This window comes from Lucilia cuprina, chromosome 4 (genome assembly GCF_022045245.1).
Source record: "Lucilia cuprina isolate Lc7/37 chromosome 4, ASM2204524v1, whole genome shotgun sequence".
Taxonomy (NCBI): domain Eukaryota; kingdom Metazoa; phylum Arthropoda; class Insecta; order Diptera; family Calliphoridae; genus Lucilia; species Lucilia cuprina.
Window position 1 is genome coordinate 75,830,036 of NC_060952.1, and position 18,342 is coordinate 75,848,377.

Genomic DNA, 18,342 nt, shown 5'->3' on the forward strand with positions numbered 1-18,342 from the left:
TTCCACTAATTGTCTTAGCATGCATTTAAATCCCTAGGTATTTTGTTAATAAAATAATAAACTTATCAAATGGTTGGCCATGCTCACTCAAATTTCCACTACTTGTCTTAGCATGCATTTAAATCCCTAGGTATTTTGTTAATAAAATAATAAACATAAAATTTTAAGCAATATGGCAACTTTTTTACTTGAAGAACCGTATTATCTGCAAAACTACTTTATCAGTAAAGTGCCCTCTGGTAGTGAGTAGCATTCTGCTAAACTAACACAGTGGCATCCTTTAAGTATACTACATATACTAATATATTTTGGTAATTTTGTAATAGAACACTAGAAAAAAACCTTTAACACTCTGCAACTTGTTGTGCTGGCGAATTCAACGTTTCCGGAGAAAAATCAATATACGATTATACAGATAACGAAACAAAATAATGTTGCTGCAGATAAAAGGCAAGTTTAATTAAAATTAATAAAGAAACAATAACAAATAATTATTAAGAAATTATAGTTATTTTATATTAGATTTGTTATTAAATAGTTATATATTTTAATTTTTTTTCATTAAAGGTTCTAACAATATGTCTGGCAAATTTCTTTGTTTGCTTATGGTTTTAACAGCTGGCCAAAGTGTTTTGGCTTATGCACCCATATCCAAGGAAAGCATTTTTGCTGATGTACTGCTGACCGAGCTGCTCAATCGCATGGACAAGGATAATGATCCTCTAAGCAATTATTTCGATGTGGATACTGATTTGCCTAAAGGTTTAGACATGGTGTCACGCTCTTCCAGTCAGAATATACCCGAGGATTATGAATATCGCAATGTATTCCCCGGCGGCCCAAATCCCTCTATACGCGATCAAGAATTTTTGCAACACAGCTCGTTGTGGGGTCATCAGTATGTATCGGGTGGTATGGGTGAGGCACCCAATCATTTCCCCACCCTCATTAAAACCGATGCCAGTTTGCCAGCCTACTGTAATCCACCCAATCCCTGTCCCTTTGGCTATGAAGAAGATGAAGGTTGTATTTCGAAATTCGAAAATACTGCTCTCTTCAGTCGTGAATACCAAGCTGCCCAAGATTGCACTTGTGACAGTGAACATATGTTTGATTGCGCTGGTCAGGACACCAGTTCTGGCAATAGTGAAATGGCTTCGACTATGGAAAAATTCCTAATGCATCAATTCCAAAATGACAATGGCATAGACAGTTCCAATGCTCCCGTTAAGAAGCTTTATGGTCTTTCTGCTGCTCCGGCTGCTGTAAATCCTTATTTGGAAGGCGATAAACTACCTATTGCAGCCAAAAAAGGCAATCATGTTAAAGTTTAAACTAACCATAGATGGGAATTTGTTTATCAAATTAAAAAAAATCGCTTTGCCCCGCTAGAAATACTAAAACATTAGTGTTGAAATTTATTTAGTTTAAAAATCAATATTGTATATATGAAATATTTGTGTAGTTGTTTAGTATTTCAAACATACTTTATGTATATTCAATAACTTCCCTACACCCTCCCCCTCTGTTCATCACCTATACTAACTATACAATACCAGTACATCCACGTCCTCCCCTAAACAAAAGTATTAGCACCCAAAAAGAAAACATATTAAAGGAATAAATGCATACATATCCTTAACGATTGTATGTATTGTATATTGTAAATGTATTTATTTTATTCTTAGAGGAAATATTTTAATTTTAGTTGAATTTTAATCGAAATGAAAATATTATTGTAAAACTTTCAACTAAATAAACAAAAAAGTATAAACAAAAAAGTATTATGGAATATTTATTGATCTTGGTTGCACCAAAAATAAGATGGAATTTTTAATCAAATTGTGAAATATTTTCTTGAGATGTATGTCATTCCGTCTGTGTGCTAATATCAGTTTTCAGAAGATTTTTCGCACTTTTCCGTTCTTTAACGGTACTTTTACGGTTTCTGCAATATTAAACCTTAAGATATATAATTCGATACAAAGGATGCGTATGGTAGGATAATCAATAAAAGTAAATCTTTTGGTACTTTTTGTTCTACAACACGCACTTTTTGATTGTGGACATGTAAAATGTGAATTTTTAAAATGAAACTTATTTTTTACAAAAAAAGTGTTACATTTGAATTTTAAAGTACTATACAATAGACCGGACTGTATACAAGATTTAAAACTGGACTGTAGTCTAAAATATAGACTAAACTATAGGCTATACGATAGATTAGAATATATACTAGATTATAAGCCAGACTCAGAAAAATGACTTGTATTTAGACTAGACTATAAATTAGAATAGAGACTTAACGACAGACTGGAATATATACTAATCCAGAGAATAGACTATACACTAGACCATGGCCTTGACTATAGACTAGACCATAAACTCTTGACTAGACTATATGCAAGACTAAGGATTATACTGTAGACTAGACTGTAGAATATACCATCGACTAGACTATACAATAGACTAGACTATAGTATAGACTATACTATAGGCTAGACTATAGACTATATGCAAGACTAAGGATTATACTGTAGACTAGACTGTAGAATATACCATCGACTAGACTATACAATAGACTAGACTATAGTATAGACTATACTATAGACTAGACTATAGACTAGGCTATAGACTATAGACTATAGATTAGACTATAGACTATAGACTAGACTATAGACTATAGACTAGACTATAGGCTAGACTATAGACTAGACTATAGACTAGATTATAGACTAGACTATAGACTAGACTATAGACTAGACTATAGACTAGACTATAGACTAGACTATAGACTAGACTATAGACTAGACTATAGACTAGACTATAGACTAGACTATAGACTAGACTTTCGAATAGACTTTAGACTTTTTGATATAGGGTCTAATATAATAGGATTAATTGTTTGTTACTTTTTGCTCTTTAACTTTTGGAATTCTCAGCGTTGTGTTTTTTCTGTGAAAATTTGAAAAAAAACGATAAAATTTAGTAAATTTTCAAAAATTTATTAAAGTATTCTAAACATAAAAAAATCATACATACATTTTAATATTTTTTTATTTAAATTACAAATAATTACAATTTATTTAACTAAATAATTTAATAATTGTTTTGTTTTTCCTTGCATACAATTTGACATTCTAATGAGTATTTTATTTAAGGATCATTACACTGGTATTGTTGGCAACTCTACAGCAACAATTTTTTTATTTATTAAACAAAAAATGTTTACAAAAAATTTTAATTACAGTAAAAGTAAAAACATCAATATAAAATATTTTCAACTGCCTTATCAATTATAAAAATTAAGAAATATAAAAACAAACTGCAGTTACATTTAATAATAAATTGATTTATTTATAAATTAAAACAAAAAAAAAAAACTATTTCCCCTCAGCAACGAATCAGATTTGGCTAATCTTTTCCAGGGAAATAATATTTTAACGGCAGTGTGATTAGCTTAATTATATTTTGAGTACAAATTCATATTTTAAATATTTATAAAAAACAAAAATATATTTCGTTGTGTGATTTAAGATTAAATTTAAACTTTAAAAACTATTTACAATATTATTATTTAAAAAAATATAAACTTAAATTTATTGTCAAGTTTTTCATTTTTCAAGGCAGTAGGGAGTTTTAAAATGTTTAAAAAGCAAAAACAGCAAAATATGGAAATTGGAAGACTTTTAAGTTGTGACAACTTTAAACGAACTTATTAATTATTTAATATTAATAATAAAAATGTTTTTCTTTCTAATAAAACTAAATTTATTTATAAATTAAAATAGTTTTAGTTTTCACTGTGTTTTGTTTTGTCCTTTACAGACACGTTTGTGTGTCTTTACATGCGTCCTGTATTGCTGCTGTTTGTACCCCAGGTAACTTGTGGTGGATTTCTAGTGGTCAATCTGAGAGAATTGCCATCGTCATCTTCATTAACATGTTCATAACCCTGGTTAACGGCGCCATTATTTGAACCATAGATTTGCTGAAATGGGAAAATAAAAGAATAATTTAAAAGGCAATAGTTAGGAATAGATAAATAGCTGTAGTCTATAAGTCTGAAGGTTGCGAGTTCGATACCTGGATTTACAAATATAACATCAGGAAAATAAAATGATTTTGTGAAATATTCAAAGCAAAATTTTTTCATGAGGTCGATATCAGTTTATTAGGAAAAATCTAAGCGCGCATTGGACTGTTAGTGATCCGTAACCGTAAACCTTTTCAGTGATAAGATCTGCATCATGGGTACCAGGCCAATCAGGGATAATTGGCAACGAAAGAACTATTGTCAACCTGAAGAAAACAAAATCAATCGGTCTGAATTAACAACATGAACGAAAGAATCCTATATAACCAATTGGAATAACGGTACGTATGGCCACTTAAATCTTACAGGGCGACCATAATGAGAGGAGGGAAAAAAGTCTCCTTAGAATCAACCAATTCAAGGTTACAGGCCAAATGAAATGGTAAAGAGCACGACCATATAATTTTGGCAGAACAAATTCAGCGGATTGCGGAATGTGAAATGCCTAAAGACTTTCTCTGAATTGGCAGGATATCGTCGAAGTTAGAATCAAATATCTTAGGAGTAATATTATACTAGATATTAATTTCGTCACGAACACTCATATAAAATTCTAAGTACCTACTAACTAACTAACTAACTAACTAACTAACTAACTAACTAACTAACTAACTAACTAACTAACTAACTAACTAACTAACTAACTAACTAACTAACTTACTAACTAACTAACTAACTAAAACTAACTAACTAACTAACTAACTAACTAACTAACTAACTAACTAACTAACTAACTAACTAACTAGCTATCTAGCTATCTATCTATCTATCTATCTATCTATCTATCTATCTATCTATCTATCTATCTATCTATCTATCTATCTATCTATCTATCTATCTATCTATCTATCTATCTATCTATCTATCTATCTATCTATCTATCTATCTATCTATCTACTATCTATCTATCTATCTATCTATCTATCTATCTATCTATCTATCTATCTATCTATCTATCTATCTATCTATCTATCTATCTATCTATCTATCTATCTATCTATCTATCTATCTATCTATCTATCTATCTATCTATCTATCTATCTATCTATCTATCTATCTATCTATCTATCTATCTATCTATCTATATATCTATCTATATATCTAATTAACTAACTACCTCCAACTAACCAAGTAATTTATTCAAATGCATTTTAATTAATGTCATATTCAATTAATTATTGTCAATTAAAATTATTTTTAAAAATGGTTATCAAATAAGTTTACTTCAAAACTTTACATATAAACAAATGCTTTACACTATTTACCTCGGAAGGACCACCATTTACGTTGAAAACATCTTTTATATTAATGCCAGCATTAGATACACGACCGCTACGAACATTGGGAATACCACCATTATTATTCAACTAAAATTATATAGATAAATTTAAAATTGTTCCTTTAAAATATCGTTATAAAAACCTACAGTTGAAACAGCAGCAATGCCATATTCATTTTTGGCTCCCAAGGTCTGCATAGCCGATTTTCTTCTCTCAGCCATAACGGAGTTTTTGCGAACCTCCAGAGCTCTTATAGTCTCGGCACGCATGGTCAAACGTCGTGTTAAAATGGGTGTAGCTAATAAAAATAATTTTCGAAAATTAAATTCAATTCAAATCAATTCAAACAGAGTCTTAACTCACAAGGATTATTTTCAGCTTCAGCGGTCAATTTCATAAAACGTTTCTTAAAGGCCACATCCAAAGTACCAATTTGACGACGAGGTTGTCTTGCTTTCTCCAGATTTTGTATAGTCTTACGTCTAGCAATACGATCGGGACCGCTACCTGAATCATTTCTATCTATCTATCTATCTATCTATCTATCTATCTATCTATCTATCTATCTATCTATCTATCTATCTATCTATCTATCTATCTATCTATATATCTATCTATATATCTAATTAACTAACTACCTCCAACTAACCAAGTAATTTATTCAAATGCATTTTAATTAATGTCATATTCAATTAATTATTGTCAATTAAAATTATTTTTAAAAATGGTTATCAAATAAGTTTACTTCAAAACTTTACATATAAACAAATGCTTTACACTATTTACCTCGGAAGGACCACCATTTACGTTGAAAACATCTTTTATATTAATGCCAGCATTAGATACACGACCGCTACGAACATTGGGAATACCACCATTATTATTCAACTAAAATTATATAGATAAATTTAAAATTGTTCCTTTAAAATATCGTTATAAAAACCTACAGTTGAAACAGCAGCAATGCCATATTCATTTTTGGCTCCCAAGGTCTGCATAGCCGATTTTCTTCTCTCAGCCATAACGGAGTTTTTGCGAACCTCCAGAGCTCTTATAGTCTCGGCACGCATGGTCAAACGTCGTGTTAAAATGGGTGTAGCTAATAAAAATAATTTTCGAAAATTAAATTCAATTCAAATCAATTCAAACAGAGTCTTAACTCACAAGGATTATTTTCAGCTTCAGCGGTCAATTTCATAAAACGTTTCTTAAAGGCCACATCCAAAGTACCAATTTGACGACGAGGTTGTCTTGCTTTCTCCAGATTTTGTATAGTCTTACGTCTAGCAATACGATCGGGACCGCTACCTGAATCATTGTCATAATCTCCATCTATGCCCTGCAGTCGTTGTAGATTTTTAACGATTTCGACAGCATGCTATAAGTAATGAAAAAATATATATTACTTGTTAATAATATATCAAATGACTTTTGAACTTTAAACTCTTCACCTTATCTATCAGTGCATCTTGCGAAAGATCTTCAGATTTCTTTTTAAAGAAATTCAATTCGGTCGAAGCCAAAATGTGGGACAAAGTGCCGAAACGATGGAACAACATGGCCGTAAATTGTATGACCAAAATCAAGGCAAAGAAGAACACGAACACCAAACCAATCGGTTCTAATTGTAGATATTCTTTCGATATATGAACCTATTTTTGTTAGAATAATTAAAGAAATAACAAATTTAAATTAATATTTTTTGAAAAATTGTTCATGTTTGCGACAAGAAAAGTTAGTTACAAAAGTTTTAATAGTACAAATATGTTTCACATGAGACCATGAAAGTTTAAAATTTGAACATTTTTATGTGCCATGTGTAAGTGATATTTAATGCTTGTTTTCTGATTGAATTAACTGAAGAAGGGTGCTGACAGATTTTTTTTAATATTATTTTTGTAACACTCTCCCAGATTCCCAGATAAATGTAAATTGTATGAGTTCTGTAGTAACCACCATTTAGAGTAGTTTTGTAATGTAAAATGATTGAGAATAGATTTCTTGTATGGGGAGGAGGTTTTGGGATATGTGGAGCGTGTTAAGCTCAAAGAAAATGTTGAATATGAATATGATGGATCTGATATTGTTGTTGTCTGTATAAAAAATGATGAATGTTTTTTGCATTTAATAAATGTTTTTTGAAGTCAGAGTTTAAAATTGGAAGCAAGCATTAAATAATTTTATTTATTAGCATGCTTTGTATCTGATTTTTTTTTTAAGTAAGTTGATTAAAGATTCTGATTATAAAATAGTTTTGGTAAAAGAAAATACTATTTCAAGAATATATGTACAAGTATATTTAAAAACTTGTAACATGCATCTTCTCAAAATATTGTGGACTATATATACACTTGAACTTCTGTTGTAATTTATACTAATGAAACTTGCATCTTTTTAATATGATCTATAAAGACACAGAATGAATCTATATTGCATCTTCTCGATCGTAGAACAAGCTTCCTGATGGTAGTTTGCGATATCTCGTAAAACTGTATATCAGGGCCACTTTAATAAGACCTATATTTAATCGGTGGCCGATATTGCAAATTTTTAAAACGAACTGTCTTGAAATCTTCTATTGACAAGTAAGTCTGTCAACGTTTCGATGCGTTCCCACCTGAACACCAAATCACTTGGCGTCATTTAATCATTAAAGTAGTTCTAAATGCTTATTTTATGGTCCATAGTCTCGTCTAAAGTCTAGTCTATAGCCTAGTCTATAGTCTAGTCTATAGCTTAGTCTATAGTCTAGTCTATAGTCTAGTCTATAGCCTAGTCTACAGTATAGTATATAGTCTAGTCTATAGTCTAGCCTATAGTCTAGTCTATAGTCAAGTATATAGTCTAGCCTATTGTCTAGTCTATAGTCTAGTCTATAGTCTAGTCTATAGTCTAGTCTATAGTCTAGTCTATAGTCTAGTCTATAGTCTAGTCTATAGTCTAGTCTATAGTCTAGTCTATAGTCTAGTCTATAGTCTAGTCTATAGTCTAGTCTATAGTCTAGTCTATAGTCTAGTCTATAGTCTAGTCTATAGTCTAGTCTATAGTCTAGTCTATAGTCTAGCCTATAGTCTAGCCTATAGTCTAGTCTATAGTCTAGCCTATAGTCTAGTCTATAGTCTAGCCTATAGTCTAGTCTATAGCCTAGTCTATAGTCTAGTCTATAGTCTAGCCAATAGTCTAGTGTATAGTCTAGTCTATAGTCTAGTCTATAATGTAGTGTATAGTCTAATCTATAGTATATTCTATCATCTAGTGTATGGTCTAGTCTATAGTATAATCTATAGTCTACTCTATAATCTAATCTATAGTTTAGTCTAAAGTCTAGTCTAAATTCTAGTCCATAATCTAGTCTATAGTTTAGTCTAGTGTCTAGTCTATAATCTAGTTTATAGTCTAGTCTATAGTCTAGTTTATAGTCTAGTCTATAGTCTTCCCTATAGTCTAGCCTATAGTCTAGTCTATAGTCTAGTCTATAGTCTAGTCTATAGTCTTGTCTATAGTCTAGTCTATAGTCTAGTCTATAGTCTAGTCTATAGTCTAGTCTATAGTCTAGTCTATAGTCTAGTCTATAGTCTAGTCTATAGTCTAGTCTATGGTCTAGTTTATAGTCTATTGTATAGTCTAGTCTGTAGTCTAGTCTAGTCTAGTCTAGTCTACAGTCTAGTCTATTCTATGGAGTAGTCTATAGTATAGTCTATATAAACTTTAAAGAGTACTACATACATACATATGACATTTAAAATTATTTTTTTTACACAGTTTCATTTTAAAATATTTTTATATATATACATTATATACCGACTAATGCAGCCCTATCCTCCAGTCTATATATAGTCCATGTTTATAAATAAATATTATGTTAAAATTATTTTTAAACAATAAGTATTAATTATTTTACAATAAAACATTCAAACATTATTTATTAACAAATGTACACAGATACAACAAATGTATGTATAAAATAAAATAAAATAACAAATAAATTAGAGAAATACAAAAACACAATAACAGTGTTAGTTCTGTAATAATAACAATAAAAAAACACCCAAAACGAAACACAACGAATATTGAATTGACAGTATTGATTGGTGGGATATTTTAAAGGAGGAAATAAATGATGCAAAACAGTGTGTGTCAAAATTATATGAACAGATTTTTTAATATGAAATTATTAAAAACTGTATAAAATGTGTTTTTTTTAGGTTTTTAAATACAAAAGTTACCCAGTATATAATAAATGTGTTAAAATCAGTAGTCGGCCAACCTAGATACCAGAGGCCGAGATTTACGGTTATTTACATAAGTATAAATACATACACATGTACACAAAACAAGCAAAGGCTCAGCAAATAGTAGCAAACTCTAGCTTGTTAGCTTTCCATAAAGCTGTGTTTATGTTTAAGTGTTAACGGCTTGTTCCCTTTTGAGCCGACCACTGATTTAAATTTGTATGTTTTAAGAAGGAGAGGGTAAAAAATTAATTAAATATTTTTGTTGACAGTTAAAATACACAGTTAAACAATTAAATTGTGAGTAGAAGAATAGTAAATTAATTAATTAATTAAGTAGTAAGGCGAGCAAGGATATTTTGTATTTATTATTTTTATTTTTTTGGTGTGTGGGAGGAAGATTAAAATAGGAAGAACACAGGTTTATTTAACACAACAAAACACATGAAAAAAAAACAATATATATTTTTTTTGTAAATAAATTTTGTATAAAAACCTCGGAAGTTTCTTCAATGTAGGTTATATTGGTTTTGACACCCAGTGGCCAAACAATATGTAATTTATCCTTGTTCAATTGCAGTAGAAATACAATCAAGACAAACAAGGCATTGGCCATGAAAAAGGCGAAGACCGACTTATTCCTCAATTCAATTAGATCGGCGGCAATACGAGCCTGATTTAACATTTGTAAGCAAAATGTAGAAATGATTTTTTGTTTTTTTTTGTTTATGTTACAATAATGAATACGTTTATCAGTTTTTAACGAATTTCGCAGTCAGCAGCACATCAAGGCATTAAGCATATTGTATTTTTAACGATTTAATTTTTGTTTAAATTCAAGATGAAATTTTGATAATTTTTGGTTTTTTTTGCAAATTTTAATATCAGAAAAAAAAGAAAAAGAGAAAAAAATAATAGGTTAGTATGTTTTGTTCAAAAGGGATTTCGACCAGTAAACGTCTTTTATACCTAATACGCTAGACCTATCTATAACTTTATTTATATATGTGTGTGTGTGTTGAGACCTTAAACAATTTAGACGTTTAGCTCGTTGAAATCCCTTGTAAAAATTTACCTCTTGTGTGGATTCATCGTACGTAATATTTGTGCGTACACCAAAGGGCCATTTAACGTGTATATTATCCTTGTTCAATTGCAATAAGAATACAATTAATACGAATAGAGCATTTACCATAAAGAAGAAAAATACCGATGAGTCACGCAATTCTTTAAGATCTTTAGCAATTCTCGCCTAAAAAAAGTGTAGAATTTATAGAAAGGTTAGTGGTGTAAGTGTTTTTTTGAGATGTGATTAAGCCTAGTGTAGCCATTCCAGACCAGGGAGTGGTAGTTTATATTTCTACATTCCAAACTATAGATGATTGATTTTCGTAAGATCTTTTCACTAAAATGCATCTTATAAAAACTCTAAAGGATTAGTCCCATTAAAAAAATCTGGAATATTTACGATGTTATTATTAAGCATTATTCCAAATTTTGACATTGTTGGTCCTGTTTGTTAGTAATCGGACCTATTGTTAATAAAAGTTATTCTGTCAAATAAGAGCCGATCCTAACGAAAATCTGCAGTGTCATTTATACTTATATTAAACTTATTTGTGCGAATTTTTAGTGAGATAATACAATATTTGACGTAATTATGGTATAAAAAGTTCAAAACGGGTGGTACGGTTGTATGGGGGCTAGGTGAAATAATGGACCGATTTCAACCATTTTAAATAGGCTTCATCCCTGTGCCAAAAAAACAAGCTTGGTCCAAATTTCATCAAATTATCTTGAAAATTGCGGCCTGTACCTTGCGCACAAGGTTTACATGGACAGCCAGCCGGACAGACGGTCGGACATGTCTTAATCGACTCAAAAAATGATTCTAAATCGATCGGTATACTTTAAGGTGGGTATTGGACCAATATTTTTGTATGTTACAAACATCAGCACAAAACGTATAATACCCTCCCCACTATAGTGGTGTAGGGTTTAAAAATTAAACATTTAATACAATAATTCTTCTACACTACTTAGGGGCTTTCTCCCTGATATAGGTTTGTTATATACTGAACTCCTAGTATTAAGTAGTGAACCGATCAGACCCTAATGGTTCCAAAACTTGTGATCAGCATAAAATGATACTCTTTAAGGCTATAAACTTAAATATCGGATTCGTACTTCTAAATGAGCTTTAAAATTTTGAAAAAAAAACTTTTCGAACGTAGTTTAAAATAATTCCCGGTTTAATTTTTTTATCTCATTTCAGCTGTAAAAGAATTTTATAAAATATTAATAAAATCAGCAAAAGTACGATGTATAAATCCACATTTTATGAAAAAATTCTCGGAAATTTCCATAAAAATTTCCTTTCTTATAGCATAACAGACGATCTTACCTGTTCCACTGGATCATTATCGATAGGAAAGAGATATTTGTCAATTAAATCTTTCCAGAATTGTAATTCTGCACTAGACAAAAAGTCTACCTCACCCTTACGTAAGTCGGGATCTTCAATCCAATAAGGATTGGTAAGAAAATCTCTTTCTTGTTTAGGCTCGACAGAAGTATCAGTATCCGATTCTTCAGATTCATCACCAGACTTTTCAGCTACGGAGGAGAGTAAATGATGATCTTTGGAACCACTCGAAGTTGTACGTCTGCGTCCATGACGATGTGAATGTTGATCGTGGGGATTAATGGTCTGTTCTATGCTGTCAATTCGATTTTTGATAGTATCCAAAGATTCGGCTATAGTGGTAAGCTGTTGTTTTTCATCGGAAGTTTTGCCATGGGTACAGAAGATACAGCGGAAGAGGCCGGCTAAAGAGAATTCCACAGAACCCTCCTCATCGCCATTGTTGCCCACACCACCTTGTAAGAAGCCCAACATACTTTTTTGTTTAGCTTTCTTGGCCGCTTCTTCGGCAGCTTTCTTTTCAGCCTCCATTTCTTTTTTGGTTTTCTTCGCCACTACCTCACGAGTACCCCAGGATACGACATTCAAGTTAATGATGGAATACAAAATCAACAACAAGTACATAGAAGGTATGGACAGTAAATATATGAGACCCGCCGATATACACCAAAACTCCTGCGGATGTAAACACGCCGCTATAAAGAACGACCCCACCATAGATATCAAGAAAATGGCCGACGGAGAACCTATACCATCCTCGCCTAACTGCAAAGCCGTACCCACAATGACAGCCATCATAATGAGAGCATATGCCGTTGACAGAACCTGAGCCACAAACAGTTGTATATTGGCCTTACAGGTGAAACAGATAAACATAAAGCCCAAAATCGGAATGATATTATAATGAAAAGAAGTCCAATTGTCGATACGGAAGGCAGCCACAAAAGCACCCACCAACATAAGGAAAATCGTACCAGGTCCAAGAATAGTACCACCCATTAACATCATTTGATAGAAGATATAGAGCAGTGAAATGTTGTCATTAATCTTAATCGTACGTTTGGCATCGCCTAGCAAATCCATAATATTGGCAATGGTCGAGGGTACCCAGCGACGACGTTGATTGTAGAATTCATTGAAACCTTCGGGACAGTGAGTGTAGGCATCGGAGGCAGCTGAATATTCGACACGATAACCACGTTGCAAAAGCAATGTACACAACCAACGATCTTCTCCTTGATCGTATTGTACATAATGACGAGCTTCATCGGATTGCGTGGTATATTTCTTCATAACATTATCGTCCATCAAGGCTTTGCCACGGAAAAGTGAGAAACAACCGGGACTACAAAGTACACAACCAATCATATGTTCGGTGGCCTTTTGAAGCCAATGACCAATAGCATATTCGAACAGCTGATACCACACCATAGGACCAGAGCCCACAGGATGAATGCGACCACAGGCAGCACCTAAATTCTTGTTCTTTTTCATCAAATCCACCAGTAAAGTTACAGCATTTGGTTTGAAATCAATATCACCATCCAAGGTCAAGAGATAAGTATTTTCGGCTATGGTATCTTTACGATCCACGGGTATAGGCAGTTCCATGAGACGATGACCCAACAGATAGTACATGTACATGACTTGAGACCAACGTTTACGATGACGAATACGATCTTTGTCTTTTAAGTGAGCAATGAATTTTGTTTTACCGGGTAGAGTCCAAACCAAACGACCACCATAAGGTGTGGGATATTTCTTGGGCGGACGCAAACGTATTCTGGTCTGATGAATTTCAGAGGCGGCATCATCCATAGTAGCTACCAAAAGTTTGACGAAACGATTTACCTGGATATCATCATCACTGTGATCGGAAATTTCAAAAGCATCATCGAAGAAAGTGTGGGCTGTTTAGGGAAGTTGGAAATTAATATTATTTTTTGATGATTAATTAAACATTACTTACTCTCAAATTCATAATAATCGGGATCGACAATTCTCAAATACTTCTGAGCAACTCTACGAGCACACTGATCTTCATCCATACGCATGATACTCTTTAAAAACTCTATCATCTCATCTTTTGTTTCATGCCACATAGTAGCGCAAGAATAGATTCTGGTTATATGATCGGAAGACTTAATGGTGGGCTTACTTTGTATGGCCGAGCCATCGGTGTGTACAGAAATGGTTTCATAGTATTCGTCTCCCTTTTCCTTTTCAATTTCCGAGAGATCCTATAAATTGTTTACATTTTGTTTAATAAAGTTATTAACTAAAAAAGAAAATGTCTCAGTTACCTCAGTTTTAACATCCGCCTGATCATCTCTCCTCCTATTCATGGCCATAGATTGATCGATCAGCAGAGAGCAATACATAGGTTTTACAAATAATTTCTCTGTTGTGGCTAAACGTTCACATTTAGGTGTCCATATATGTAAGCCAATCCAGGTCTGTGACAATAACCACAAGATCCAAGCCCAAGCCATTTGATTAGTAACAAAATCATTAAATCTAAAGTTGGAGGGACTTGTAAAGAATAAATAATCTGGTATGGTATCATGGAAGAAGCAGGGATCATCTATTCTAATACCGCAAGCCGCTATCAACAAAGACACAGCAACGGGTACGGTCAAACTAACCGGAAAAGCATAACTGAAACCTTGGATTAAAATCTTACAAGCGAATTTGCCAAAAATATAACAAAGATAAGCGCCGAATATTTGGATCAGCAAAACATAGACAACTGTATTATAGGAAGCCTCGATATCAATACTATCTATATTGGCGGCATCCAGGGTATCGGGTAAACTGTTGGTCAAGGTGGTAGCCAATTCATCTACAGAAATCTTATGAGGCCCAAAAGCATCACTGAATAAACCAAAGATATTGCCTGGTTCCTCACCCTGAATCCAATAGATCAACAGCACGGAACACAAGAATAGGGAAATTTTCCATATAGACAAAAACATATGACTGAAATATCTGGTATATTTCAAATCATCCTTAACTCGGCCCATAGATCTTATTAAGGCAAAGGAAGATTGTGAAGTAACATAATTCTCCCACCAGCCACACGAGACCATTAGACAAGCCACTGGTATTACCCACAACTCTTTACGATTCTCCAATAGAGGCCATATAACAAAACCGGTTACCTGAGCAGCTACTGCCACTAAATCAATTAACATTTTGGCAAAACGTTTACCCTCTTTGCTGGTGCGTGACATCAAGCCCAAAATACCGGGTATAACACATAAACAATTCGTTAACATGGCTCCCTGGATGGCATCCAATTGCGGCAAAACAACAAACATAAGAAGAGCAGTACCGAATGTATTTAAAGATTCCATAATAAACATAAACAGAAAATGACCCGTCTTGGGAACTTTAAAAGTTTTGAAGAAACAAATACGAGCCGAACGTATAAGAGAACCCACTTCGGGTATCGAGAAGGCTATAATTAAGGCCCAGATCCAGGCTATACGTTCTTCTTCGGGTAATTTAACCACAAATGTTTTATCACGACCCTGTAAGAGAGAGAGAGAGTGAATGATAGAGGGAAATATTAGTTTGTTATTATGATTTCAGACGAAGGTGGGGCGAGGGTTGTTTTCTACTTACTAAATCTTTATTACAGTATTCTATTCTCTTATCTTTACGGATTTGTGATGTCATAAATAACACACAGCCTTTTGCCACCACACCTCCCAACAATACGATTATAAACGTAAAGATATAGGCGAAAATTTTTAAAATTTTTACAGTTAATTCTAGACATTCTTGATTTGCCGTTGAGCCTGTTTCTATTTTAATGGGTGGATCTCTGAATACATCCCAGCCTTTTGTTTCCTGTATAGTACGTTGGCTGCAAAAGAAAAGGTAAGATAGTTTTTAATTATGTTGTGAAATCAATTTAAGCTAAAACAAGTAAGAAAGTATAGTCGGGCATGGCCAACCATATAATACCCTACACCATGTATATTTTAAAAATTTTTATTTTTTATAAAAAATCTTTTATGTTGAGTATTACCATAATTTCAAAATATTTAAGCAAAAATTTCTAAATGAGTCTTTATATAGGTCAAATATGGGCCGATCCTCGGTGAATTTGGGAAAAGGATATATTTTTAAATGACAGTTAATTTTGTTGAGTTTCATTGCGATACAAATGGTTACAAGTCAATTTTAGACGTTTAAGACATTTTTTGAAAGGGGGTTTGTATGGGGGCTAGGGTCAAATAAGGGCCGATCCTTACGAAAATCTGCAGTGTCATTTACACTTATATAAAACTTATTTGTGCCAATTTTTAGAGAGATAATAGAATATTTGAAGTAATTATGACATAAAAAGATCAAATCGAGAGGTACGGTTGTATGGGGGCTAGGTGAAATAATGGACCGATTTCAACCATTTTCAACAGGCTTCGTCCCAGTGCCAAAAAATATGCTTGGTCCAAATTTCATCAAAGTATTTTGAAATTGCGGCCTGTATCTTGTCACAAGGTTTACATGGACAGCCAGCCGGACAGACGGACATGTCTTAATCGACTCAAAAAATGATTCTGAATCGATCGGTATATTTTAAGGCGGGTATTGGACCAATATTTTTGTATGTTACAAACATCAGCACAAACGTATAATACCCTCCCTACTATAGTGCTGTAGGGTATAAAAAGTAAGCAGTTTGTCACTAGAAAGTAAGTAAGATGAATAAGAAATTCTATACTAAATATATTTATGTACAGCAATCTTTAAAAAGTCTAATATTTAAGTAATTTATCATCGTACAGTCCAAAAATATATGAAATCAAAAAAAAAAATTTTTTTGTAAAAATTGTAAAATAATTTATTTCCTTTGACCTTCCTAAAAATGAATATAAATTCAATTCAAATATATAACACTATTTTAAACTTATCAAATGTCTACAACTTCCGTCATTCTTGTATGTGTTATAATTATACAAAAAAAAAAAAAACAATTTGTTTTTAAAAATAGCAGAACAAAAATCTATACATATTTTTTTCTAAATAATATTATTAAGCCACACCTAATTATCTTAAAGCTTTAAACAATAAATTCTACATCTGTGTAGATGTCATTGTGTTAGCAATTTGTTTTCGAAACAAAATTACTGATTTGTAGAAAAAAGATAAAGAATTCTCGTAAAATATTGGTCGATATGTTGTTAAAATTAGTTCGTTGTTCTTTAAATGACCATTAAAATGTTTACATGTAGATAAACTTTTTGAAAAGTAGTTTAATTGTATTTTTATCAACGAATGTTATCGATACTTTTAAATATAATTTTGTAAGATCCGGGTTAAATTTTGAAAAAAAAAACTTTACGAATAAAATATAATGATAAATCTGTACTGTACAAGTATAGCATACGTATTGAATGAAACAGATTCCGCATATAAAGCACCGTAAGGCCATTTGTAACGAGCTGCTTAAATCGAGGCAGACGATCGCCAGGGACTGAACCGAACACATCTTACATACTTCTAGGAATCTAACTAACTAACTAAATAACTAACTAACTAACTAACTAACTAACTAACTAACTAACTAACTAACTAACTAACTAACTAACTAACTAACTAACTAACTAACTAACTAACTAACTATTTAACTAACTAACTAGTAGCCTCCGGTAGGTTAGTGGTTAGTGATCTAGTCTGGTAGACCGGAGGTGGTGGGTTCGATTCCCACCCGTGGCACTGGTTAAGGAGCGCACAACAGGCCCGATAGAGGCCTAGGTGTATTTCTTCGGATTTGATGTGTATACATCCTCCTTTCAAACTAACTAACAAACTAACTAACTAACTAACTAACTAACTAACTAACTAACTAACTAACTAACTAACTAACTGAATAACTAATTAACTAACTAACTATTCAACTAACGATAAATAATCCTTGAAATAGAGTTCATTTCAGAACAGTGTATCCCAACAGTACACGATTCTTGATCTCTTTACAGACAATAACGTTTATAGCCCGTGTAAACATTATCCAGAAAATCCGAAATTTGACTAAAATATCTCTTTTTTATCTTTTTTTAGACTAGTAGTTAGTTGCTCGAAATTTGTTTTGTAGTCAGTTTCTCAACATTATCTCACCGATTATCAGAGGTAAACTTTTTATACCCTATTGAGCGGGTATATTGTGTTTATGCTGATATTTGTAACGCACAATAATATTGGTCCTATACCCACTTAAAGGTGTGCCAATCGGCTCAGAATCATTTTCTGAGTCGATTTAGCTATGTCCGCCATTTGGTAAATGATCTTCTATTGTCT

At 32.4% G+C, this 18,342-nt stretch overlaps 2 protein-coding genes across 4 annotated transcripts in view; one reads left to right on the top strand and one right to left on the bottom strand.

Moving 5' to 3' along the window:
* Positions 1–342: 342 nt before the first annotated feature.
* Positions 343–1,773, top strand: LOC111677904. Its single transcript, XM_023439113.2, has 2 exons — positions 343–450; positions 568–1,773. Exons 1-2 carry the CDS (start codon positions 432–434, stop codon positions 1,332–1,334), a joined length of 786 nt encoding a protein of 261 aa, XP_023294881.2. The 5' UTR covers positions 343–431; the 3' UTR covers positions 1,335–1,773.
* Positions 1,774–3,039: 1,266 nt separating this feature from the next.
* LOC111677908 (chitin synthase chs-2) overlaps positions 3,040–18,342 on the bottom strand; it is a 31,239-nt gene continuing 15,936 nt past the window's right edge. Inside the window, exons 3-13 of one of the 3 annotated variants that reach the window (XM_046947727.1) lie at positions 15,661–15,904; positions 14,337–15,566; positions 14,003–14,273; positions 12,013–13,943; positions 10,105–10,281; positions 6,828–7,028; positions 6,685–6,754; positions 5,740–5,883; positions 5,523–5,674; positions 5,362–5,463; positions 3,040–3,991 (exon numbers count right to left, since the gene is read on the bottom strand). In XM_046947727.1, the coding sequence (XP_046803683.1) occupies positions 3,845–3,991; positions 5,362–5,463; positions 5,523–5,674; positions 5,740–5,883; positions 6,685–6,754; positions 6,828–7,028; positions 10,105–10,281; positions 12,013–13,943; positions 14,003–14,273; positions 14,337–15,566; positions 15,661–15,904 (4,669 nt within the window). In that variant the 3' untranslated portion in view covers positions 3,040–3,844. Of the gene's footprint in view, positions 3,992–5,361; positions 5,464–5,522; positions 5,675–5,739; positions 5,884–6,162; positions 6,265–6,323; positions 6,476–6,540; positions 6,755–6,827; positions 7,029–10,104; positions 10,282–10,683; positions 10,861–12,012; positions 13,944–14,002; positions 14,274–14,336; positions 15,567–15,660; positions 15,905–18,342 lie in introns of all 3 variants that reach the window. The other 2 variants (XM_046947726.1, XM_046947725.1) reach the window with 2 other exon arrangements.